This window comes from Hippocampus guttulatus, chromosome 15 (assembly GCF_054856545.1).
Source record: "Hippocampus guttulatus isolate MCC_2025c chromosome 15, RoL_Hgut_1.0, whole genome shotgun sequence".
Lineage (NCBI taxonomy): Eukaryota > Metazoa > Chordata > Actinopteri > Syngnathiformes > Syngnathidae > Hippocampus > Hippocampus guttulatus.
Genome location: NC_141275.1, coordinates 9854002 through 9879106, shown reverse-complemented (window position 1 = coordinate 9879106; position 25105 = coordinate 9854002). Strand labels below are relative to the sequence as shown.

General features: G+C 44.3%; 2 protein-coding genes and 1 long non-coding RNA gene across 9 annotated transcripts; 1 reads left to right on the top strand and 2 right to left on the bottom strand.

The window, feature by feature from the left end:
- The first annotated feature begins 18 nt into the window (after positions 1-18).
- LOC147193790 (phosphatidylinositol-binding clathrin assembly protein-like) lies at positions 19-18049 on the top strand. Of its 5 annotated transcripts, none has more exons than XM_086131616.1 (19): positions 19-162; positions 5060-5202; positions 5706-5781; positions 6010-6112; positions 6788-6881; positions 6968-7079; positions 7545-7651; positions 8727-8768; positions 10920-11005; positions 11424-11487; positions 11581-11714; positions 12002-12096; positions 12187-12300; positions 12366-12396; positions 12479-12620; positions 12977-13000; positions 13072-13128; positions 13218-13367; positions 13669-18049. In XM_086131616.1, the coding sequence occupies exons 1-19, from the start codon at positions 33-35 to the stop codon at positions 13681-13683; spliced, it is 1719 nt and encodes a 572-aa protein (XP_085987742.1). In that variant the 5' UTR covers positions 19-32; the 3' UTR covers positions 13684-18049. The 5 variants fall into 5 exon arrangements, with proteins under 5 accessions (XP_085987742.1, XP_085987741.1, XP_085987740.1 ...); XM_086131615.1 differs by having other exon boundaries at positions 11385-11487; positions 13218-13337; XM_086131614.1 differs by having other exon boundaries at positions 11385-11487.
- Positions 6564-7400, bottom strand: LOC147193791 (uncharacterized). Its single transcript, XR_015103102.1, has 3 exons — positions 7194-7400; positions 6785-7046; positions 6564-6706 (listed from the first exon to the last, which is right to left on the bottom strand). It is a non-coding gene; the product is annotated as an uncharacterized LOC147193791 (long non-coding RNA).
- On the bottom strand, positions 17309-25080 carry rbm14a (RNA binding motif protein 14a). 3 transcript variants are annotated; one of them, XR_015103101.1, is made up of 9 exons: positions 25043-25080; positions 23864-24043; positions 23477-23661; positions 23028-23201; positions 22811-22920; positions 21601-21879; positions 21267-21520; positions 18728-20903; positions 17309-17346 (listed from the first exon to the last, which is right to left on the bottom strand). XR_015103101.1 is itself a non-coding variant. In XM_086131621.1 (9 exons), the coding sequence occupies exons 2-9, from the start codon at positions 24022-24024 to the stop codon at positions 18858-18860; spliced, it is 1545 nt and encodes a 514-aa protein (XP_085987747.1). In that variant the 5' UTR covers positions 24025-24043; positions 25043-25077; the 3' UTR covers positions 18115-18857. The 3 variants fall into 3 exon arrangements, 2 of the variants coding, with proteins under 2 accessions (XP_085987747.1, XP_085987745.1); XM_086131621.1 differs by lacking the exon at positions 17309-17346 and having other exon boundaries at positions 18115-18861; positions 20526-20903; positions 25043-25077; XM_086131619.1 differs by lacking the exon at positions 17309-17346 and having other exon boundaries at positions 18115-20903.
- Between the last annotated feature and the right edge of the window lie 25 nt (positions 25081-25105).

Here is a 25105-nt window from a genome sequence, read left to right as displayed (position 1 = left end):
CAGGCTCCAGCCGAAGCCGCTCCTCCTCCACCATGTCCGGGCCGACTCTGACGGACCGGATCGTCGCCGCGCAGCACAGCATGAGCGGCTCGGCCATCAGCAAAGCCGTCTGCAAGGCCACGACGCACGAAGTGAGCGGACCCAAGAAGAAGCACCTTGACTGTAGGTGAAAACACACACACGCGCGCGCGCACACACAAAATGCCATCAGTGCACGCACGCTTCACACACAAAAAAGACGCCTTTGGCCTTTCGTATTTCCCTTTTAATTAAGCACCATCCATCCACTAAATGTGATCTATGAAGCCTAAACGCAATATCATGAAGTCCCGCAACATTTCCCCACCTTCACATTCAAGTTCACTGGCCACTGGTGCATTACTATCATTTATGCATGTGTGTGTGGTGTCCTTATCTGCACACTAATAATTGCCTATGCATGCATCTGTGCGTGTGTGTGTGTGTGTGTGTATTCCTGCTATGTATTGGGATTATTAGGTTATGAGGCGTTTTGGAAGGGGGGGGGCGCTACATGTGCTGGATGGAGTGCACAGGTATAATGGATCACACTCGAAAAAAAGAGGGCAAGGCATTGACATGAATTGAAATTTCATGAATTCTTTCCAAAAGACAAAAAACAAATGGTACGTGAAATCAACACTGTATCATAAAAAACACAGGAGAATGTAAAGGTAAAAAAATGGTTTTAAACCATGTAATTAAAGCGCATGCAGTATTACTGTTTATGTGCCTTTAAGAGGCGTGGCTTGGTGCAGGTGATCAAATGGGCTTGAAGGAGCTCCTTGCTAGTACTGTATTATCATTTTGTATTTGTGCCTTTGAATGTTTGTCATGTTCAATAAACGGCTGGCAGCATGCATGGGTGACTGTGGCTCTCCTTGCCCACATGCGAGGGCATCTCACTTCCGCAATTGCCCCCCTCCCCCCAAGAGGTGGCGTATTTGAAGCTAGCTCACAACACAAAGCAAGAAGATGTAGATAAGCAACAGATATTTGAACATAAATTGTCAAGCTACACGTAGACAGACAATATCATATTCTTTATCCTCTGCAAAATATTGACAAATAATATTGCAGCCGATTGAAATGTTACAGTAGCAGTGATTCTTATTTGTTTGGATACGTATGACTGCATTATACTGCTTCGCGCTGGCCAAGGCAGTTAGCAGTTAGTACAAATGGGCTCAAGAGTTAACTATTTTGTGTTACCAAAATGACAGTTACATGTCCCCCCTCCCCCTTATTTGTCAAAAAGACATGATTTGGTAGGTGCTGCTGTTTTGGTTAATGATGGAGTTCAACCGGAACAAGTGCTTTGTGTGTGAATTATAGCGTCTATGAACAGAAATTGTTATGCCGACCTCATGTTTTTCATGAATGAATAAGGGAGGTGTTTATTTGTCTGAGAGATGCGCATTTGTGCTTCTGTTTTGCTCACCGAGGGAGTGGCAATAAGCTTAGCAGTTCACTGTTTTCAGTGTGAACAATAATGTCGACTAAATGATATAGTACCTCCGATTCTCCGATCCGCTTCTGATAGAGGCATTGTGTTTGGATTAGTGCTGCTGTTTTGGTAAGCAACAAAAGGGGTCAGCGGTTACCTACATTGCATGCCAAAAATACTTAGACACTGTCATTTAAGTTACAGTTATTCCTCCTGAGGCGGGGAGGGGTCTATTTAAGGGAGGTGTTTATTTGTCTTTCGTGGATGGAAGACCTGGCCACTAATTGAGACACGGTGTCTATTTGAAGTACACTGTGCAATAATGATTAAAAATAAGGCAGCTAGACCTAAAGGTTGTGTCCAGTGGCCAGAAAAATGGAGTAGGTCACAAATATCCCCAGTCCATCTGTAACGAGATGAATTGCTAATGTGCTGCATGCTCATTGGATTCAGTCCTTTATTGTTGTTACCTAGCTTAGTGGCCATGCAGTTACTAAACAACACAAGGCCATCCACCTTCAAACCAGTAAATGTCACCGCAGCCACAAGGAGCTTTTCAGAGGACGTTTCATCACCGGGGCGGCGTCCAAATGTTTGGAAAAACAGCGATTTTCTGATTGAACGAGCCGGCAAGAGGCTGCATGAGGTTTTGGCTTGTGATCTGACTAATTCGGACCTTTAGTGGGTTGAGAAGCTTTAAGTAGGGACTGCACACATGGCTCAAAACACTCTCTTGTTTTCTCGTTTACATTTGAGCCATTTAGATGGGCTTTTAAGGTCGGGCAAGGACACAGAGAAGAGGTGTGTTTGCGAAGAGCCGGCTGCGTGGGTTTGGGCTGCCGTAGATCACAGAGAATGTAGAGGAAGACCCCCCCCCCCCCCCCCCCCCCCCCCCGGAAGAGGCAGCCTTTGTGTCTTTGAGCAACAATTCACGAGACGAGTCTGCTCCGGCTCAGCTCGCCTCGTTAAATGGGATCATAAAGAGGAGACGCGTACTTGCTTCTGCTAAAGAATCGCTCTCGCCCGCAAATGGAACAGAATCAATGGGGATGAAAATAATGAGACGCTGGCTTCTTGTCGAGGGGGATTAAAAAACACATCCCTTTGCTGCAGACGAGTGCAAACAATGCAGCAGAACGTTTTTGTTTTTTATTAACTGTACAAGCAATGTTCTGAGCAACATTTTTATGTTCTTAATGGACATATAAAGGTAGCCACTGTTATATTGAAAGAATAAAACACTATCCTAGGTAGGACGGTGGACTAGTTGTTAGCGAGTCTGAATCTCAGCTGTGACTTTTTTGGGGTGGGGGGATTCAAGTTTGATTTTAAGAAGAGGAGAGACCCTCTGTTGAACATGGAGAATCAAGAACGAAAGATTGCGATATTTGCAATGTAGAAAAAAAAACATTGTTGTGAGAACGTATTAAAAATACATTTTTGAATTTATTTTACAATCTGCGCAAACAAACTAGCACTTGAAGGGTTAGAAAATAAATTGACATTTTATCTTCATGAAAAGAATAAGAACTGTACAAAAAATGTCCACAAATAAGCCGAACGGCGAGTAAAATGAACATGACCCGAGAGTTACGTCTCAATAATAGCCAAAGAAAAAGCAAGACACATTCAGAGTTAATCATTTGCGACTTGAACTGTTTCCAAATGAAACAAATTTTGTTGCATTCAGATGTTAATTTAAAATTCAACTGTAATGTCCAAGGCCCTTTTTTTTAAATTTTTTTTAACAATCCTTATGGACTTTCGATTCCACCCTCACCAGCCTGGGTGACACATTGCACTAAAGCCATGATTCATTGTTGTCTCTGCATGCTTTACTGCTCATTAACCCGGTCGAAGCGAGCTCTCATCAGCACCGTCTTGGTGTCGTGACCTTGACAAAGAGAGATAGGGGCCGGCTGGGGCAGCATGAGCGACTATTTAAACGCTCACAACTATTTACAAAGCGTGGCAAATGATGAGCACGTCACGCCGCATAAATGGTATTTCATTAAGCCGCGGCCGCTTAAATGGGCGGCAAAAGCGGGATCCGATGCAACTTGTCATCAGGCCCGGAGTGACCGCTCACTGCACAGCGTGATATCGTACATACAGCTTGATGTTGCTTTTTGAATAGATAAATCTAACATAAATTACTCCATTTTCATGTCAATGAATGATATAGAAATGATGTTGAGGACACATGGAAAATTGACTTTTTATGGCTTTTACAGAAAGCGGAATACAGCGGTGACAGTCTTTCTTGAGGCAGTTGCTGGGTAGTTTTAAACACATGTAATTCTCTTAGTTTTATGTTTAGTTTGACAGTAAATAGATGAGCACTGCTTTTGGGTAGAAGATCAAGATTTGGGTGTGAATCTCGGGTTGTCACGTATATATTATGAAGGAGAGGAATGCCAAATTTAGGCAAGTCACAGTTGAATGCAGTATGTGACAATTGGGCCTTTGTTGACTTTGTTCACAAAAGGGGGAAATGCTCAGATTTGCTAGTATGCACGTGCCCCATTTAAGTGTATTCACGAGTGTGTTTCTATGAGAGCTAGCATCAAAATAAGCATGTTTAAGACACGCATTCTGACATTTTGCTTTTTTGTGCACACGCTGGATGGACATCTTGGGAGGGTGAGACGTGGGTAGTCAACTCCAGTTTTGATTCTTTTCATCGCCATGGGGGGTGGGGGGGGGGTTAATTATTCATTAAAGGGCCGATTCATTTCCTCACATTATGAGTGGAGAGATTTCGATTGAGTGCCACCGCTGGATTGACTTTATAATGTAACTCTCCGTCTTCTGCCGGGATTTTCGATTGACGCGCTTAGTGGAAGAGAGCCTTGGAGTCGGCAGGGCCAATGAATTTGTCCATGCAGCGCCGATTCCTACGCCTGTACCTGGGCTATTGTTAAACAATTATTTGCTCATTGACCTGACCTCCTGTAGTGGACCCATATGGACGTATACATCACGACACTCCTCTCATAAATGTTGACTTTGGCTCGCGACCAGTTTATTTCCTCCACAGCTGCTCACAGTAAGTAAAGAGGTGGAGCTTAAAGGCTCATAAATGTCAGCTGTGCTCATTTGCGGTACTCTTTAATCGCTGGATGTCCATTTTTTTTTGTCCCTCTCACAATGCTTCTTTGTAGTTGTTGTTGTTGCAGACAACACCGCTCGCTTGCATGCAACGTGACGGATTATACTTGCTGCCATTCACATTCACATTTTTCTGTTGTACGCATCTACTGTATAGATAAGCGGGTACCTATAAATAAACTAGTAATTGACACATGTATTTTTATGAGACATGCAATGCTGCTGACTAGTATTGCTGCTGTTCACACTCACGTCACTATTTTTTTTTAGGTTACAAACAGTAGAATGCTACTCATTTTACCATTCCAATATGAATATATAGTACTTGTGATTCCAGTACGGTTGCCACACGCACTACAGATATGTTTGCAGTTTCATTTTCCTTGTGTGCTTTTACTGCCCACGTTGCTGTTGCAAAATCGTAAATTCCCCATTGCGAGACTAATTAAGGCTTATTCTGTTGTTTGGAATTCTATACCGCAGACCTGATCCACTGCACCAACGAGCTGAACGTCAGTATCCCTCACCTGGCAGACACGCTGCTCGAGCGCACAGCCAGCAACAGCTGGATCGTGGTCTTCAAGGCGCTGATCGCCACGCATCACCTCATGATGTACGGCAACGAGGTGAGGACGCTGAAAGACACACGCATACACGCCCATTAAAAGTTAATAAAATGGTTTTGTTTACTCTTTATAGAGTATGATGATTTTTTTTAATGTGAATGCTGAGCCATAGGTTCACTGAATTATTTCTTCTTTGAACATTCACATGCAACTTTGCTGTAAGTTGAGTGACACATTTATCATTAATTACGGGGGTCTTGGTTTATGACCCTTCGATATTATTTATATGACAGCTACGTCATTCCAAATAATGACAGTGTGGGGTTAATGAATGCAGATATTGCATTTGCTGGTGCAATACTTTAGTGCACTGGGGCTAGTTTTACATACAGAGTCTTTTATTAGCCTCACATCCTTAAAAGTCATTCGGAAGAGTTGAGGTCTTTATGTGGACAAATGATACCTCTTGCTCATAAACTCCTGTCTGCGACAGAAGTAACGACGCGGAACACGAGCACGTTGTCGACACTTCCCTCTCCTCTCTTTTCTCTCTCTTCTCCCAGAGACTGATGCAATACGTCGCCTCCAGAAACACGCTCTTCAACCTCAACAACTTTCTAGATAAGGCCGCGCTACAAGGTGATTTATGAGCCCTTTTGACTCAGCAGCGTCTTTTCCTGGCACTGTAACGCTGTTGACAAATCTACAGAGCATAGGCAAAGTATTGGGGCACACCTCATCAATCAGGGGTATTTGGTAAAACTTAACCGAGCTACACACTAAACTGAGTGCTGTGCTTGGATGAGTTTGGCGTTAAATTGTAAAACTAAAGCAAGCTACCCCCCCCCCCCCCTCCACTTTCGTCAGGATACAACATGTCCACCTTCATCAGACGATACAGTCGCTACCTGAACGAAAAAGCCATGTCGTTCCGATTAGCAGCTGTGGACTTCACCAAGATGAAACGAGGGTAATACACTTCCATTCATACAACCACAATAAGCAACACATGCATTACCTCCACCAAGGACGCTATGTTCACAGCAGTGGAGATCAGTTTGTGTGCTATTTCCTGTCAAATGTTTTTGATTAGTCGTCCTATTTGTTATTATGAGCACAAATTGACATTGTCATTCGGCAGCTTGATGATGAAGCACTGCCTCCACCAGTGAAAATACAATAATGAACATATTATTCTACTTCCTTGTTGAGAGTTTTTGATGTGATCCTATATTTTGTGATAATAGATCAGTTGTTCTTCTGCTGTATGTGCCACAGCACTGACTCTACAATACGGATTGATAAGACTAATTTATTGGCTTAGAGATGAAGTGCTGCCTCCATCAATGAAAATACAATCCCTGATTTGATTCTTTATGGGTGAAGGCTTCCCCCCACCCCCACCCCCATTCTTGGCAAGTAGTTGGCTGGCTTGCCTAGTCGCAGCCTCGAGTTCCGCCCACGGCTGCCGCGGTAACAAAAGCTATACCTGGAATTGGCTGTGCAATACGGGAGGCAGAAGCTCATTTCCATAAGACCGCCCCGTCAAAATCAGTTATGTCACCTTAAGAACAAAATTACAACGAGTACGTATTAAGCATGTAAACAGGATACAAGATAATAACGTGTGTGTGTGTGTTACCAGGGCCGACGGCGTGATGCGCACCATGAACACAGACAAGCTGATTAAGACGCTACCGATCATTCAGAACCAGCTGGATGCGCTGCTGGATTTCCAGGTAAGCACTTCATACAAAACAGCGGCGTCACCGGGTGCGATGACGCCATTTGGTCTGAGTCCGTGTGCGTACACTCCAACCTGCAGCCCAACTCCAACGAGCTGAGCAACGGCGTCATCAACACCGCCTTCATGCTGCTCTTCAAAGATTCCATACGGTTGTTTGCTGCGTACAACGAGGGCGTCATCAATATGCTGGGTAAAAACTACTCGCAGTGAACATGTAGTCATTGGCCACTTCATTGGGTACCACCTGCACACCTGCTTGTGGCTGAGCCAAGGTGGAACCATCTTAAATGTCAGTACTACGTACTTGTACTTGATGATTGCCACGTCAATCATTTTCCACTCCAGTCCGGAACATTACAACATGGAGAGCTTACTGCCTCCATATCTTGGATCTGGTGGGTCACAGTGCCCATTCACGCCAAATGCAAGTGAACTGTAACAGCAGAAAATGGAAAATAAATTCTTCAAGCCACATTTTCCAAAGTTAGGGGTTCAACCTGTGTTCTCAACCTGCTGCTTGTTGCAAAACTTGTAAGATGTTGAGCCTTGGAATATTTTGATGAAAGTGTGTCAAAATTGTGGAACTAAAGAAACAATATGTCTACTTTCATGGCGACAACGTGACCGTGCGCATATTGTGACTCTCTCTACGCAGAGAAGTACTTTGACATGAAGAAGAACCAGTGCAAAGAGGCACTGGAGCTCTACAAGACCTTCCTCAACAGGATGACAAAACTCTCTGAGTTTCTCAAAGTGGCCGAGGTAACGTTTGGGACGGGGGGGATCCTCAGGGGTAGGAGATACGAAGGAAAGGGTGGGAATGTAGGCTGAAAGCCAGTCCAGAAAAAGGGGAATGATTACATTAACGAGTGAATTGTAAGAACTTTAAGTTTAACACTGGTTACCATTTTACCGGCTTTGAACCTTTTTTTGGGGGGGGGGGGGTATCTGCTACCATTAATGTGATTCCTAGGAAGTGTTTGTTAGCTTGCCTGATGATTCTGCTCATTGGTTTCTTTAGGGAAAAAATGAAAAGGAAAAAAAATAACTGAGTGGGTCTCTGTCGCTGGTGAGGCCGCTTAAAGCGCCTTGCACTCGGTTGTGGAAATCTCAGGGAGAGGATGCACTGGGTCAGCTATGTACAGCTGAGTCAGAGGGACACTGGCACAAAGCGTCCACTGGAGGAAGGCCCCGAGTGCTGCCTATCTAAAAAGCCTGCACTGCATGCCCGAGCGAGCCTCTGTGCCCTTTCTATTCTTCTGTCTTCTTTCTCTTTCCTAACTTCCCGCTGAGTTAGTTCTCACACTTAAGAAGGCATCCTCACCGCTTGCTTTTTGCGCCCATTTCAGAAGACGGTTTGGGAAGTAGACTAACGTTGACTTGAAGGAGCCATTCCCGTATTAACTTCAATGTGTATGCGTGTGTGTGTGTGTTCTATCCCTCCTCTTTTTGCGTTCAAAGTCAACACTAGTTGATGTCACGTGACCTGTTGTCTCGCCTTGCAGCATTCATTTGAAGTAGTGTGTATGTGTGCACATGTATTATTGTGTATGTGTGTGTATATCGATTTTTGTAGGCGTCTGCATGCGCCCCCTCCTTCCTCCCATGTCGTCTTTTATTTGTTTCAGCCTCTGCATGGAGTAATGAATGCTCGAGTTTGATACTTCTTTCTCCCCCCTCCTCCTCTTCCTCCGCACACCTTTTTCCCTCCCTACCCTTCTTGAAAAAAAATGCAGTCTGTTTGTTTTACTCATTTTGTTACGACGTTTGGTTCATTTTTATTTTGCCTCCCTCCTTCCTCCCATTCCTCTCCCCCCCCTCCTTTTTTGTGATACAGCAAGTTGGGATAGATCAGGGCGACAGCCCCGATCTCACACAGGTCAGTCCACATCTCATCTCAAGCCGCCAATCGAGCAGCGTTGAAAAAGCCATCTAGTCAATCGCATAATGCTTCATTCTAAAAGCGCTCCCGTTCCCTACTCACCCTACAGACCTGCCCACTCTGCAGCTGGCCCTCTCTCTTCTTCACTTCTCCTTCCACGTCTCTTTTTTTCCTCCCCCCCTCTCCCGCTTTACATCTCAACTCACTTCTAAAGAGAAAGCACAAAAAAAAGACAATTTACACAACAAGGGACAAATTATTTCCGAAAAATTACATTCACTTTGTGGTCTCGAGCAACATTTTTGAAGGTGATTTTTTTTTTTTTGGTCCCCAATCTGCCAGAGGGTCACCATATGGACAAAAGTATTTACAATTCCTAGCCATATACTGTAGGTGGTCAAAAAAATAAATAACCAAATAGAAGAAATAAAGAAAGAAAGAAGGAAAGAAAAGAAAAAAGAACAGAAAGAAAGAAATTCTATTGTATACTGTGCTCAGTAAAGTTGTTGCCATTTGGGTTGAGTCCGATTTTTTTTTCCCCGATGTACAGACTCACATGCTAATTCACAAGTGTAATTCGGTGACTTTGACATGAAGCGATTCGGCCACGAGTAAAACTACAAAAAGTAGTTGTAGCTCGGCTGCTGGTCATCATGGAAACGAAAGGTGTACGCAGCATTAATTGTGCGGTAAAGGAGGCATGGTGAGCAGTGGCTCAATTGCATGAGACAGGACCTCAAAACAGAAATAGCATTAGCTGATTTTGCTGAATATCAAAAAGAAAAGAATGAACCCATCTTGCCCTGCCGTGCGATGATGTTTCTGATTCATTCTTCTACAGCGTCTATGATGAATTGTTGGAACAGGATTAAATGTACAATTTTGCAAGTATTTTCTGAAAAGAAAAACCAAAACCTCAATTGCAGTCATATCCGAGCTTCAATAAGTGTGTATTTCAGTAGGTGTGTCAATACTTTTGGCCATATGGTTTATTTCTCCATAGGCAGAGTTGGTGATACGCCAGGATTAAAGACAACATGTTTTATCGCTAAACAACACGCAACCAAAGGTCACAACTCAGTCCATTAGAGAACAGGTCACTTTGCATTAGCTGTGGGGAGAGCAGCGAATGGTTTAATGACGTAGGATTCTGCAAACATGCCTTGGACAGGCGCACATAATGTCCTCATCAGCACTACATATCGCAGCCCGAGCCTATTTGGATTTCTTTGTCAACAAATTGGGATGCGATCAGGTTTTGAAGCACACTGCTGTGTTTGTAGTGCTTATGAAGACCTTATACGCGCCTATTCAACGACACGCCTCGACTGAGCACAGGATACTGTATGTGTCTGTTTTTACTTTGAAACTTCCATAGCTGTATTCTCTGGAGAAGGACATCCAGAATTCACGTTGTCTTTTTTTCCCCCCTTCCCTTTTAAAAATAAGTATCCAAGATATTTTTTCTTTGCCTGTTGTGTGCGTATGTGTGTGCTCTGTTTGAAAAAAAAAAATTGTGATGAAATGAAAAAAAGTCTGGAGGTAAAGATCACAGGTATCACATGTAGTCCAAACAAGCAGCCATCCTTGTTGTTTTGTGCAGGCCAGTTGCTCAGGGTGCATACCCATTTTCTCACCAGACGTTTTCATTTCAGAGTTCATTTCCTTGGTTTCCGGTGCTCTCAAATTGTTGCACTTTCCCAAAGAAAGAGCAAACTATCTGTTGATTTGATTTGATTTGACAGTGGAATCCAAGGGGTAACTCGATTTTCTGGACTGTGATTTGTGTGGTTCTTGTGCCGATGACGAACTTGGTGCTATCAGTCTGCATGGATTAGAGGTATGATAGTTGTGGATCTGCATGCATGACGGTGCTGATCTGTGCATGCCAGACAACCAAATGAAACCAACAACAAAAATCAGCTTCCTGAGAGTAGATCGGTTTTCCGTTTGAGGGTGATCTGCTGCTTTGTGTGTGTGTGTGTGTGTGTGTGTGTGTGTGTGTGTGTGTGTGTGTGTGTGTGTGTGTGTGTGTGTGTGTGACGAGTAGAATAAAATTAAAAAGGAGTTCAAATGTCCCATTTTGAAACCGCTTTCTCAGAATTCTAATATGTCTGCTTCCCCGCATTCAATCTCCCTCTTCCTCAGGCTCCCAACTCGCTTCTGGAGGCTCTGGAGCAACATTTAGCCTCCTTGGAGGGCCGGAAGCTCAAAGACCTCTCCATTGCCAGCAGGTACAGTCAAGAGTAAGAATGCAGAGCGTCAAGCGTGTGCACTGTGGTGGGACTTGCGGTTAAAAGCCTGCCTGACAGTCGAGAAGTTCTGGATTCAAATACTATGCTTAATGTTCCAAAAAACATCCATCTTAGCACGTTAGAGCTTCATTGAGGCAGAGCAAATGGGAATCACCTTCAGACCAGTTATCGATATACCCTATTGCTCGCCTAAAATCGACTTAATCTAGTATCCTGTATTGACGGGTTCCCAACAATAACATTCCAGGTCTCGCTGACTAACTGAGTTAGAGTCATGGGACAAATTCAACTTGTAAGTCAAGGTCCCATTGTAATGTGTCTCATATAAATATATGTGTGCGTGTCACCATACTGTAAGATCCAGCACTCTGTCCAGCACGGTGTCATCCCTCTCCAGCACCGGGATCTCCCTCAGTCGAATGGACGACAAGGCAGAGGACAACAGACTGCAGCAACACAAGGTGAGACATGTTAAACATTTGAAGTATCTATCTCTCTCTCGCTCAATTAGCATGCATACGATAGCCACCTGATCGCTAATCTCATACGTGCAGGATGACGGTCATAAGATGATCGATATCCAGACGCCCAACGTGTCGCCCAGCACGCAATCGGTGGGCAGTGCCAACAGCAGTGGAGGAGCCACGGACCTGTTCTCCAGCTCACCCCTTGTAGCCGTCAACAACCAGTGAGTCCCTAATAGAATATTTATGGTTCACGTGCGCTATGTTACACAATACGCTCCAAGACATAGGCCGACCTATCACTTATTTGGGTTAAGAATTCACGCCTGGAACATGTCAAAGGATAGGCTTACAGAAGGCATCTTACCCAGATGCCCGAGCCACTTCATAAGGTTCCTCTCGATGCAGAAGGGCAGCAGTTCTACTCTTAATCTATGCCAGAGGACCAAACTTGTCAAAGGGAGAACGCGGACATCCAATGTGACCACTTTCTCTCTGTTCCTTCCTGCAGTGTGCCAAACCTGACCAGTGAGCTGTTCACCCTGCAGCCCCACTTCACCCCCCTTCAGACCACACACACTGTGCCCAACAACAACGCCTGGGGAGGTACAGTACAGCACAGCTGTAGAGTGCGACAACAATAACAACAGAATCCTCTTTTTTTTTTTTTTTTTGACAACCATGACGACTTCTTAGGCGACTTGCTCAAGCCGGTCCCACCTACTCAGATTCACAACTCGGGAGCCCCGCTGCACTCTGGAAAGATGCTCCCCAGCGATTTGGACTCGTCTTTAGCTAACCTCGTCGGGAGTGAGTATTAGCTTATAACTTTACACGGCGGTTATTCACTTGAAGCTAATTTGCTCGACTCTTAGATTTGCAGTTTGGGGCGACGCAAGCCAAAAGGTGAGGAGGGCATGAAAATCGGGGCCAACTGGCTGTTTTTAATCTTTCGGAGGATTTTTAAGTGCATGCTTGTGTGCATCAGGCCTGAGCTGCAGTGGAGTCAGCTGGTAGAAAAGAAGCCGATGGCGGGGAGCGGCTGGCAGACAAAATCCGTGTGCACCAGCACAAACTGGACTCATTCGCCTCATCCCATGGTCCCAGCTCCCATGCCCGTCCCTCAGATGGTAACCCAGAAAGGACACATTAAGGCTTTACATGTGGTAGTTAGCCTAATGTGAGAGTCACTTTCATAGATTTTTTTGAATCTTCTCATCTCAACAAACTGGTCTTTCCTAATTGGTATTTGTGGCTCAGCCCAACTTAACCCACACAGGGATTTACGATTGGAAATAGTGAATAGGTTTTTAGTTTTGATCGAGGCTACTTTTAACAATCTCCACACCACAGGATAATCGGTCGGGATGATCAGAGTACCACTGGGCTAAATGGTTGGTTTACAATAACTCTTGTCAATTAGAAGGGTTGACGAGGACTTAATATTGTGGTCCCAATAAAATTGTATTTTGTTTTCTCTCCAAAGAACGGGGTGATCTACACCGGCTATGTAAGTACCCAATGCACTTTACCATTCCATCCAGCTTTATTTTAAGCGAGGATTATTGTCTTTCCTAACAGGCTCCAGCTCCAGTAGCTTTTCCTATGACGACCCCCCAAGTGCCTGTCTATGGAATGGTAAAGGAAAGAATTAACTATTATCAGATGTGATTTACTTTTAACCTTCTCCCCCACCCCCATTCTCACCCTGCACTTGCTATAAACAGCTGCCCCCTCAGATGAGCCATCAGATGGGGGGTGTTCCCATGATGCCCCCGCAGCCTGTTATGTACAACCAGCCTGTCCTGAGACCCACCAATCCTTTCGGACCCATCCCGGGGACGCAGGTACTGGGAACAGCGACGCATCCAGTTGTGGTTAGCAAATGTACCTCATAATTATGAAATTCTTGGCTCAAGACTCTCAGTGCACTTGCTGGGGTCTTTTGTCCCTTTTTTTTTTTTCTGAATTGCCTCGAAACAAAATTTCATGCTAGTAGGTTTAGTAGTTTTTGCTCATCATGCTGACAGCAGTGTAACCAGAATATTGATAAATAAGCTAAAGGCTGCTTTGTTCAGTTATTAAAAAAAAATCATGGATGTCAACAAATTCCTCAACATTTGATGAGGTGTTGATGAACTGGCTCACCCTCAATCTGTCTCTCTCCTTTGTCTGTAGATGCACTTCATGTAGAGACAATACTGTAACCATGGCAGCAGAGCTAAGAGCGCCACAGAGGAAGAGTGAAAACAACAGAAGGATGGCGGAGGAAGAAAGAAGGGGACGCAGAAGGAGGAGAAAGATTCAACACTCAGTCATCTTCGTTTTCCCAACCCTGTGCCAACCGGTCCCCTGCACACCCCCTAAAAACTCCCATGAGGCGCCTGAAGCTCAGCGCCGATATTCCACTCACAGCTCACACCGTTTGATTTGGCGAAAACGACCTTTGATGATGCTACGACCACCGAAGCTGCTCCATTGCCACCTCCTGACCTGATTCCACCTGCCCCCGGTTCGACCTCCGATTCAACCCTCCCTGTCCTGGAGTTCAAGAAACTGGATCGTTTGCTGGCACTTTACTCCATGTGAATTTTGCCAAGGGTGTGCGTGTGTACGCGTGTGTCCCGCGCGGGAGATTTTTATCGTCTTGTATCCGTTGGTCCAACCATCAACTTGATGTCGGATATCATCAGATTTTTGTAAGCGTTTTTACATGTCGATGTTCCACATCATTAATGTTTTGTAGCCGAATTTGTTCTAGTTTGCCAACTACACATTAGACTAACTTGGTGTGGGAGTTGAGGGGCGTAGTGCAGGGGGCATGCTTTTGTGTGTGTGTGTGTCTCTCTTTTGGTACCCAATGTCAGGACCGTGTTTGCCAACTGCACTGGAACTACTGACAAAACGCACTGAGCCACAAGCAGGAATTGCAAAATATGGATGTAATCAAAGCTCTTTTACAACTTGCGTTTCGTTTTCCCCTCGGCTGCAGTGCAATATCGTGCAAAAAAAAATTCTTTTAGGAGTTAGGTGGTGGCACACCAGTCATATCGGCATCAGAATTATGTACAGTAACCCGGTTTGTATGTCGATAAAATGCACCGAGCGCCGGTTTAACGCTCTCCGATTACAAATGGTCACCGACCCCCAAGGGTCCTTTCTGGTGCCGAGGAAGAAAAAGGCCAACATTTATGCATAGGATGTCTAAAAGTCAGTGAGACATGTCTAATGATTGTCGATCGGGGTACTCACCAAAACGCTGTCAGAAAAGTTCGAAGACTGGTGTCACAAGAATATTTCAAACCTGAATGAAGGTGATTCCCCGAATTTGGATGCCGTTGCCCTTGACGCAAATGAACCACTGACTCTGGATTCTAATAAGTTTCTCGTCAATGTTGCGCCATGCGCCTGTGCAACGGCATCTTTGTCTCTCCAATATTGAGACCACGGCACTGCACAAACAACATTGCTGAGTTTGTTCTTCAGGAAAGCTGGTTGATACCAAGGACAAAATCCTTGGAGTGGACCGTCTTTTGTCTGAGAGCATTAGCGGGTTTGAAATTTGGAGAAAATCCTTCTAACATATGTGACTCCTGTGACACCAGTCCTGGAACTTTCCGGACACTCGTCGACTGTTTCTTGTTTGATACGTGATGTCAGGACCGCGTTTGCCAACTGTCCAGAAACTACTGACAAAACAAAAAGCACTGAGCCACAACCAGGAATTGCAAAATTTGGTTGTAATCTCAACTCTTTTACTATTTTTTTTGTTTGTTTTCTGCTCTGCGGCTGTGCAATATCATGCAAAAAAAAAAGGCTTTCTTGTCATACCCCTCATGTCCGCATCAGGATTATGTACAGTAATGCTCTTTTTATATAAACCAATGCCAGACCAATCCAAAAAGGTCAAAGCCGCCCCCCCCCCTCCTCCAAGAGTATATAATGATGTCCCTTCCGATACTGAGAAAGAAGAAATGTGTTTTAACACAAGAAGAAAAACTAGACAAGGGTAATTACCGCAGTGTCGAAGCATAGTGTGAACATTTATGCGCTGGACGTCTAAAGGTCAGTGAGATACGTCAAATGTCTGTTGATCAGAGCCCTCGCTGATAGATGAGTTCGGACAGCCAGTGATGAGATGCTTTAATGAGACGACAAATGTGAATTGGGTCATGAGCGATCATCTTTATAGCACAAAAACCTTTTGACTGCACAAAAAACAAAACAAAAAAAAACCTCATTGCTGGGATGTACAGTACAGTCGAACGGGGCAATAATCGATCAGCGGTTGGTTTTCTACTCATGTACTTGGAACGCACCTTGGTCAGAGGCACCGAGGTCTAAAACGTGTGTGAAACACAGCAGTTTGAAGTGGCTCCAGGAGCTCTGCAACAAAAATAACAAAAAAAAAAAAAAACGTAAGAGTCAACATCCTTTGTTGGCACAATTACATTCTGGTGTCGAGTCTGTAACAGAGACTCCGGCCTGAAATTTGGACAAATCTTTATTTTCTCTCCAGTTCAAAACTGCGTTCCAGGGGCTAATATTTCTTTCTCAGTCAAGCACCAACTGATTGTTACTGTGTCCTCTGTATATAGGCGATGCTATTCATGTGTGTTTTTAGACGTGTTTGGATGACGTACTGTATGTGAGACCAATTTCTTGCCGTGTCTGTGTTTGAGTGGTGGTGTTTTTTTCAAGGTGTCATAGTCCAGGGAGCTGGTGGGATTTAGGGGTCGATGTTAAGCCACGTTTGTTTGTGTCCGGAGGAAAAGGGAACGAGGGGGGGGGGGGGCGTCTATGTTCAACTATCACAACTGGTCTATACACCAAGAGTGTCTTCATCGAGGAAGAGGGCAGGACAGGGTCTGTCCTCTTCGAAATGGGAACATTTTTTTTTGCACCAAAGTCATCATCAAAAGCGCAGCTTCTACTAAGTCAACGGACGATCGGAACTCTTAACGTTTGTGTTATTTTTTGATTTGGAGGTGGAAGTTTTTTGGGTTGTTTTGCATGATTCAGTGTTGTCTTTTTATTGGCTCGTGTGCCCGGTGAAAGCATGACCATGGGTGTGAGCTTACACTTGCGTGTGTTTGAACCAGATTTTTTTTTTTGGGGGGGAGGACTTTCCATTCATCCACATTCATAAATCAACAGTTTTACAACATAAGGGGGTGTGTAACGGTTTGAAGGCCGCCTTCTATGTTGGAATGCAAACCGTGCTAAAAAAAACCAACTACAACAAAAAAAACCCACAAACAACTTCAAACTCAGTTACCGTCTTTGTAAAACTCCATGAATGTCAATTTACCCCCCCCCCCCCCCCCACTCCTCACCCCAATTGTAGCTAGCCGGACATTGCAATCTTTATTAAAGCCTTGCTATTTTCCAATGTTTGTGTGTTTGAACGCTCGCTCCTTTTTCATACCAATGCCAGCAGCAGCACGTGGTGGTTTTGCGGATGAAAGTCAAAGTACTGTAAAACGTGTCTTGAGTCTGGTCCACATTGTGCGGTGTATCTAACGTGTTTTTGCCCAGTCTCGTCCTGTCTGTTTGCCCATGAGCAGATATTAAAATGTTCCCTGTCTTTCTCGGCCCTGATTACATCAAACCAGGGCAATGTGCACGAGAAGCCTCAACTGTTACTTTCAGTTTAAAGCATAGGTCATACGAGCGTACGGGACCTTTGCACACAGGTCGATCGCAGCAGGTCAGACAAGTGAACAGATCCTTTGCACACAGTTCAAAGACAGCAGGTCATGCAAGTGTACAGATCTTAACGGGCCTCTATAAACTTTATTTTTGTAACACAGATTACCTTGTCAGGTTACGCTCGTTCCTTTTCTCTGCCATTTCCTGAAAGAGACACAAGAGCTACAGTACATGTTTGTTAGTTGGAGCACAGTGCAAGTATTTGGAGTTTTAGTCCTTCGAAATCTCTCAAAAATGGGGAGTGAATGCAAAGATAGCGAGTATTTGACTCCACATAACCCCAAAAACAAAGACACAGTGGCAATTTTCTCACCAGAGGTTTTCCACAGCGTGATAAATGGAACGACACACTATACACCAAGTACCAGCAACTTTGATCTTCACACACGGAATAGACAAAATGATGGCACTTGAAAAATGGTTCATAAAATTGGCACAACATTCTCACGAGTCAAAGGATAAATGTAGCTAGTTTGAGCTCTAGAAAGGAGTTCTTTCAGGTTGAAACTTTTCATAATTTCTCAGTTGGTAATTGTTCGTTTTTGCATAATGGAAGTCTACCAAAACCAGCATGAAAGCAAGAAATGTCATGCCACGCTGTATGCACAGTATCATGCTGCTTTGTCTACTGAAGAACATTGATGTCTTAGAATTATTACCTCAGTATATATAACCATCTGTGTAGACTGCTTTGACTGTCACAATTGACATCTCCATCTGTTTGTGAGGGCATGAAACTCAATTTTACTCCTTTTTCATTTGCATAAAAAGTAATGGACATGGCAGGTTTGAAGCAAGAGCTGATGTATTTGGAAGGTAATGGAATAAAACGTCATCTAATGCTTTAGTTGTCAAGTTTTTTTTTTTAAATGACTCCACGCGCACTAAAGAAAGCAGCATCCAGACAGTAAAGATAGACCATTCTTTTTTTTTTATTAATTTTTAAACATTTCAAAAGAACACTGGACAAAATATCATTTAAAACAAAATGAAAATTTGTCATACAGGTTGAGAGTCGCATTGAAAACTGTCACGGTGGGAGATTGAAAAGGGAACGTGGGGATGAGTTGAGCTTTGACCCAGCAACCGATCCTGCGCCAGCTTCGTGTTGGCCTCTGAATAGGAGCGCCTAGCGGTGTTACCGTCAAAGCAAGGCACTTGACCCTCAAGTTACCAGTGTAAGAAGGGCGAAAAAAAATAAAAAATAAAAGAAAGAGACCATTCTAACGACGTGACCTACCCCTCAGCTCTGGATGTGCCTGCTTCGACGCCATCTTCAAAGATCACACATGTATGGTCTTCGGGGGCAGGAATGTATGAGAATGATTTTGGTGGATTTGGACAGGGGGTTTAAAAAAAAAATAAAAATAAAACAAAACATCCAAAAGGGTGAAAACTTAAGTCAGGAGTTTCCTGAAAAGACCTTTGGACAATGGTGTGTGTGCGTCAGCATCTGCAAACTGTGATATTGGGGGGGGGGGGTTTCAGGGCAGCCGGGGCAGGAGTGTGTGGTCTGAGTGTTTACCTTAGTGGGGAGGGCACCCCCCATCGTCCACAGCGGTTTTCGGGGGAGCCTAACGCTGCTGTTTTCCCCCATCCCGCGCTACAGCGGCGCACGTCCAGGGCAAGGGCTCAGAGTTTGGCTCCCTCCCACTCTAGCTGCAATAATCAGCAAGAGGAAGAAGGTGGCTGGAGCAGCAGCAACAACATGGCATGCAACTAACAAGTTTACATGGAGAAGCTGGAATAGTGTGGCGTGTGTGCGCGTGAATGAGGCTATCGCTCAAGTAGTGAGCAACGACTGAAGCTGAAGATGTGTATTGTAATTACTGTACTCACATGTAAAAGGTCGAGAAGACAAATATGAAAACACATCCAGGCGTTAGTGTGCTTTTCCAGGGGGCAAAAGCGACCAAAAAGCCAAAGATACTCGCATGGTTCTGCTCAGATTTAAAAAGAAACCATTTAAAGGGTCCTCAGCTTTCTTCACCACAGTTCTACAACTAAACATCGCATCCAAGCACAACCGTTCCAATTTCAAACTTTGGGAAACCTCGCACTAGTTTAATCGGTGTACCATCAATTTCCAGCTACAACCTGCTTCTATACAAACTTGTTCAACTCAACATCTATCCCCCTCCAATCTCCAATTATTATTTCAGAACTGACAATATTGCAGTGAAACCGAATATTGGCTGACAATATGTTCAATTTATAAAAGGAAGGCTAGAAGTATTTACCGGTACATAAGTCTCAAACAAAAAAAAGATCAGATGCGAAATGCAGCCGAGACGTCACACTTGGAAGAGTGATTTTAGATTGTTGGAACCCAAGTGAGCTTACTGGCTTTAAGAATTGTGTATACATACAATGAAGAAGAAGGGAAAAAACATATGTACTGCCTGAGAAAATATCAAATATGTGGTGACTGAGAATAAACAAAGAATTTTGATGGGACTCATGCTGGGACTATGCAACAAAAGTGAGAATGGAAAGAAAGGTTTGCCTGAGTAGCCTGAGCATGAGAGATCTCAAACTGACTTCGCCACATCAACATTTTGGTTAACGTCACAATGCTGGAGTGACTCCCGACAACAACTAACTATAACAATGTCCTCCTCCTAGAACATCACCAAATCACAGCAGCAAAGTGTTTATTCGTAAATGCTGCTGTGATGATGCCAATTATACATTCTGAACAGAAGAGCAATATGGGGACTCACTTGGGTGGGGAAAAACAAAAACTGGGGGTTCAGTATGTCCTTTCAAAATGGACATTGAGCCAACATACTCACAAACTGGCTGGTTTGCTGTCAAGATGGGTTCAAGCATGTAAAGAGTCCGTGCCTCACATGTCCACCCCCGAGATTACATAACAGCCAAGACAAAACCCTGATTCAAGCAAACACACTGACTTTCATCGGCATCAAACCAACTGTGCCTCTTCAATAACGATTGTTTTTTAAAAAAATTTGGATAACATTCATCATTCCGTGGAATTGATTCCAGCCAGATGGCGACACAATTAGCCAAAATGCTTCATTCAAATTAGATCCTTGCTGCCTGCCTGCCTTCCCTCTTCAACTGCCCCTTAGCCAAGTACTCATGTACGTACGTACGCACACACACAAACACGCATCTACTGTGTGAAGGTTGTGTGTGTGTGTGTGTGTGTGTGTGTGTGTGTGTGTGTGTGTGTGTGTTTGTGTGTGTTGGGGTGAGAGTGGGGGAGCTGGTTTTATCGGTAAGGGGGTTCTGGCGTGTTGTAAGGGTAATCATTGCGCTGGGGCATGGGGTGCCCGTGTGGAGGTGTCTGCTCATACGGTGTGGATGCGGAGTAGCTTCCCGCCGGCACGTAAGCTCCAGATGTATCATACGCTCCCGCCGCCCCGTAGCCTCCCGATGCATCGTAGGCGGCCGAGGCATCGTAGTTGCCGGAGTAGCTCTGCGATGACGCATTGTAACTGGCAGGGGGGTCGTAGGTGCCCGGGGGTCCGTAGTCTTGGGTGGCTGAGTAAGCTGGCGGCGCTGTGTACGTCCCAGGGGGCGGCGGGACTGAGCTGGAGGAATCTGTGGTGGCCGGTGGAGGAGGGGGCGGAGGAGGGTTGGTGTAGGCATATTGGAGGTACTGATACTGCTGCTGGTACTGCTGCTGGTACTGTTGGTACTGATGCATCTGCTGGTAATATTCTGTGTAGGACCTGCAGATACAATTCAAAAAGGATGCATCAGTTTGAAGCAAGAAAACGAGCTAAATTTAACACTGGCTGTAAAAGCTGTAATTTTTTTCCCCTCATTTTTTTTTCTATCCAAAAAACCAGACTCAAAGCAGTAAATACAGCTCAGGAAATGTTCCACCTTCTAAGGTAGTATCCAAGCCTGGGTTGATTAGCTCCACATTCCAAGTGGAATAAATATAAATGATCCAAAAGTGCATATGAAAAAAGTGCTGCGTTGTTGTGTGAGAGCGCATGTGAGTGAAAGGCGGACAGATGTTTAGTCCTGTAGGTCTGATCTAACAATTTTATGGGAATCAACACATGAATAGTTCACTGGTTATTCACCTAGCAACAGGATCGGTCCCTTCAGCAGTTGCAGGGTCTTCAACTACCCCGGGCGGTGTTGGCAGAAGAGCTCGGCGTTTGGTGCGATTCTGAGTGAAGGAACCGGGAGATGGGTCCGGAAGCAAGGGCATCCGGTTCCCTCTGATCGGGCTGCGGTCTCGCTCCGTTTCTGATGTTCCCGAGGTTGTCGTCGTGTTTGTTGTTGTATTTGTTGCTGCGGTCGTTTTTCTCCCTGCCTGCTGCTCGGCCAGAACCTAACCCAAAGAAAAGAAAAAGTCACATACTAAAAACATCAAAATTGATGTGCTGTTCTGTAGTTACTAAATCTTAAGACCTTTTGTCCCTCCTGGAAGAACTTAGCTCTTGCAGCCTCGAAAAGCGTTGTTGGATCTGGTGTGCTATGAGTCTCGTACTCCTCAGCCGCAGTGGGCGCAACGGTGTGATTGGCTATGTCCTGGTACACCTGGTCGGCGACGGATCCGTAAACTTGGCTAGCGAGAGCGCCGTATATGACGCCATCAGCGCCTTTTGAACTTGTAATCCCTTTCAGGGCGGCATAGGTAGGGTCAAAGGAGGTGGTGTTGTAGAACGAGTTATGGACGCTTTGTTGAACCTGGAAAACCAGACGGGGAAAATGTAAAATCACTTGTACTTTCCCTCACACAATTATTCAGTTCTCTTGTTTTCTTAACTGTAAATTATATTAAATTGGCTCCCTGGAAAGTGAAAATACCAAGTGATTTAAGAAGCACTACTCTTGCTATTGAGAAACCTTGGAAGATGAATGCAGTGTTAGCCTAGCCCACCGCGCCTGTACTGCTCGAGCTGCTGTACAAGGGAGTGTGAGAGAGCACGCAAGGAGAGCTAAAGCACACACTAGGCCATGCCATTTTAAGGCACAACACACCAATGTACAAGGACGTGAGTGTGCATACAAGCAGATTCTATTTTATGCTCCTCTAAGTTGACAGTATAGTACTATTTTCTTTATTTAAAAACATATGACAAAAAATTAAATGCAAATATTTGACACAATAGCCAGTGTATTACAAGACAGATTTTGTTTGACAAACTGCTGAACATTCCGTTAATTTTTTTTTGATTTTCCATCAAGCCAGACCACACAAACAGATAGGGGTCAATTTTAACAAAATGAAATTATCTCAGCATTCATCAAAAGGCACTACATCCAAGATAGCTATATTATAGCTGTCAAAAGATTTTTGTCGTGTGTCGTTTGCCGATCCTGCTCAGGGTTCCAAGACCGTAGCAGCAGCAGAAGCAGCGGTACAGGGGTACTCAGTCTACTACTTGAGGGATGGAGTCAGGGAGACCAGTTGCACTTCAGGGCTAACATCCTGTTTCCCTACACTGCAGCAATGAGTGGACTCTCAGGTTGTGGTTTTCTCCGTGGCTCTACCTTCTTTAAGGAGCCACAAAGCACATTACACTCACTCAGATGGTAACAGCAAAATTAACATTTAAAATGCTAATAGTGAGTGTTTGAAATGTTATCATTTCTCAATAAATCATTTAATCCTTACTTGTATTGGAAGTCCAGCAGCAGCTGCTGCAGCCGCCGCCAGCACAGCAGCATGACTCTGGTGATGCTCCATGGAGCCAGCTGGCCGAGGAAGCAGACCCTCTCTACCACCTGCAAGGAAAAAAACAGCGGGAAGCATGATGACGTCAAAGGTTTCAGTTGTTTTTATTTCCAGCACTGTTTCAAAACCTACAAAAAAAAAAAAAAGAATAACACACCGACTGAATTCCCAGACGTCATAAGCTGGTTGACCAAAGGTTGAGCTTTGGAGAGCTCTACAGCCAGCTGCCGGCCCTTAAAAATGGTCCCGTTGAGTGCGTCGATTGCTGCCATGGCCTCCTCTTTCCTTTCCATGTGCACAAATGCATAGCCCACATTTGAACATAATCGGGCTGTAGGAGACAAAGAATGCTGTTCGTGATCAGAAGAAAACAAATCAAGCATTACACTGCAGGTCCAACTGCCCAATTCCAATACAAGCATATTCCTGCTTTTTAAAAAATATATAATTTCCTTCTTTTCCTTCAATCGTAATTGTGTCCCTTGAACCATGCAGGTTTAAACCCAGCCTAATATTTCCTTAAACATAAAAAGGTATATACTAATGGATACGCAACGTATTTACACAAGTATTCTTTGCAATTGGGTGGGTGAGTGTGGAGGTCACCTTTGACTTTGTCACAATCTAAAACTCTTCCGAATGTCGAGAAGAGGCCGTGCAGGTCATCAGCAGAGCATGTCGCACTCAGATTCCCCACAAACACTTTGGTGGAGTTGGGGGGACGTGCGCGTGACTCCTCCACCACAAGGGGTCTGCCTCGGTACTCCTTGCCATCAAGATGCCGGATGGCCCTGTGAGGAAAAGGACAAATTTGAAAAATGCATTGTAATACATTGCGATGTTGTTTTGAATTCTATTAAGTGTTCAAATGTACATGCAAGGTGCATGATTCTGTGTGTGGCTTGCGATTGACAGGAGACCAACTGACCCATAACCCTCATGAGTGCCCTTGAAATTTACAATGTTTGACAGAAAACTTCACTGTGATAATACCTGTCAGCAGCTCCTTCTCCCTTCAGGGTAACAAAGGCATACTGTCTGAGCAAGGAGCAGGTGTTGATCTCCCCATAGGGCGCAAAGAGCTTGTTGATCTCGTCTTGGGTCGCATCTAGAGGAAGGTTTCCCACAAACAACTTGACGTTGTCGCCACTCATCTCTGGAACAACCAGGCATCTGCAAGTAAAACGCACCATTGGGGAAATTGTGAATTAATAAATTCGATGAATAAAGATGACAATGACAACACTCAACTGTTACTCCATTCAGGGGAATTAAAAGAGTTATGTAATGACAAAATTATCAGATGTATTGTGCGACAAGGTATACAAACCTATGCTGTACATAGTATAAGTAAATATATTCATAAATGTATCTTTTGCTTTCAGGACTTCTGAGGAATAAAAGCATGAAACCATCACAAATCAATTCCATATTACAAACAAACAAACGGCACTGCAGGACAATTTAAGTGAATAATTATTTAGGTAGTTTTCCCCCCAATATATAATCCCAATGAGCAATATCAGTGATCAAGATGTGCATAAATTACTGTGCTTTACGATAATATTAAATATACTTAATAAGAGTACGCTACCACAGTTTACGTTGGTCATGATGGCGAGAGTTTTGTTTATTTTTTTTTAGCTAGTACTTCGTTAGACTACAGGTAATGACTGCCGGGTTCATTCGGCGACTACGCCTATGCATCTGTGCGACGGAGGATTATTTCAAAAAGATTGCCAAAGTTGAATCGGAGCGAGTTGACTTGGGCTAATAGGTACATTAGCTAAGCAAATAAACCTGTTAGTTTCACGTCATGGACCTAAACGTGGGCCAAATATACCGTTTAATGTGTGCGGACAAGGAAATCTTTACTTGTATAAAACTGGGGAACTATATAATAAAAGCAATAGCGTAAAGGAAGTAAGGCCGGCGACGCGACGGCTCCAAACGACATCTTGTAGAAGCTGGCTAACGTTAGCTAAAGTAGCTTAGATCTGCCAGCGATATCACAACAACACGAACCTCTTTCGTGCGTTTTCACCTAATTTGAAGCACAGAAGTAAAATACAACTCGGGTTTACGCGAGCAAGCTTCACTGTGCTACGTTCACACGAACAAAGTGGGAATAGCCACGATTTTCGTTTAGCATTTAGCTGACGGAGTCCTTACCCAACGCGGTCCCCGAAGCCGTATTTCAAATTGCACATCCGGCTCGGTTTTCTTTAGGGCAAC

Coding starts and splice junctions, on each gene's coding strand:
- LOC147193790 (XM_086131614.1), top strand. CDS start 33: ATGTCCGGGCCGACTCTGACGGACCGGATCGTCGCCGCGCAGCACAGC. Junction 12,097..12,186: donor CAACAACAACGCCTGGGGAG/GTACAGTACAGC, acceptor ACGACTTCTTAG/GCGACTTGCTCAAGCCGGTC. Junction 13,001..13,071: donor GGGTGATCTACACCGGCTAT/GTAAGTACCCAA, acceptor CTTTCCTAACAG/GCTCCAGCTCCAGTAGCTTT.
- rbm14a (XM_086131619.1), bottom strand. CDS start 25,080: ATGTGCAATTTGAAATACGGCTTCGGGGACCGCGTTGG. Junction 24,044..25,042: donor GGCTTCGGGGACCGCGTTGG/GTAAGGACTCCG, acceptor TTTTACTTGCAG/ATGCCTGGTTGTTCCAGAGA. Junction 20,904..21,266: donor GGGACCGATCCTGTTGCTAG/GTGAATAACCAG, acceptor TTGTATCTGCAG/GTCCTACACAGAATATTACC.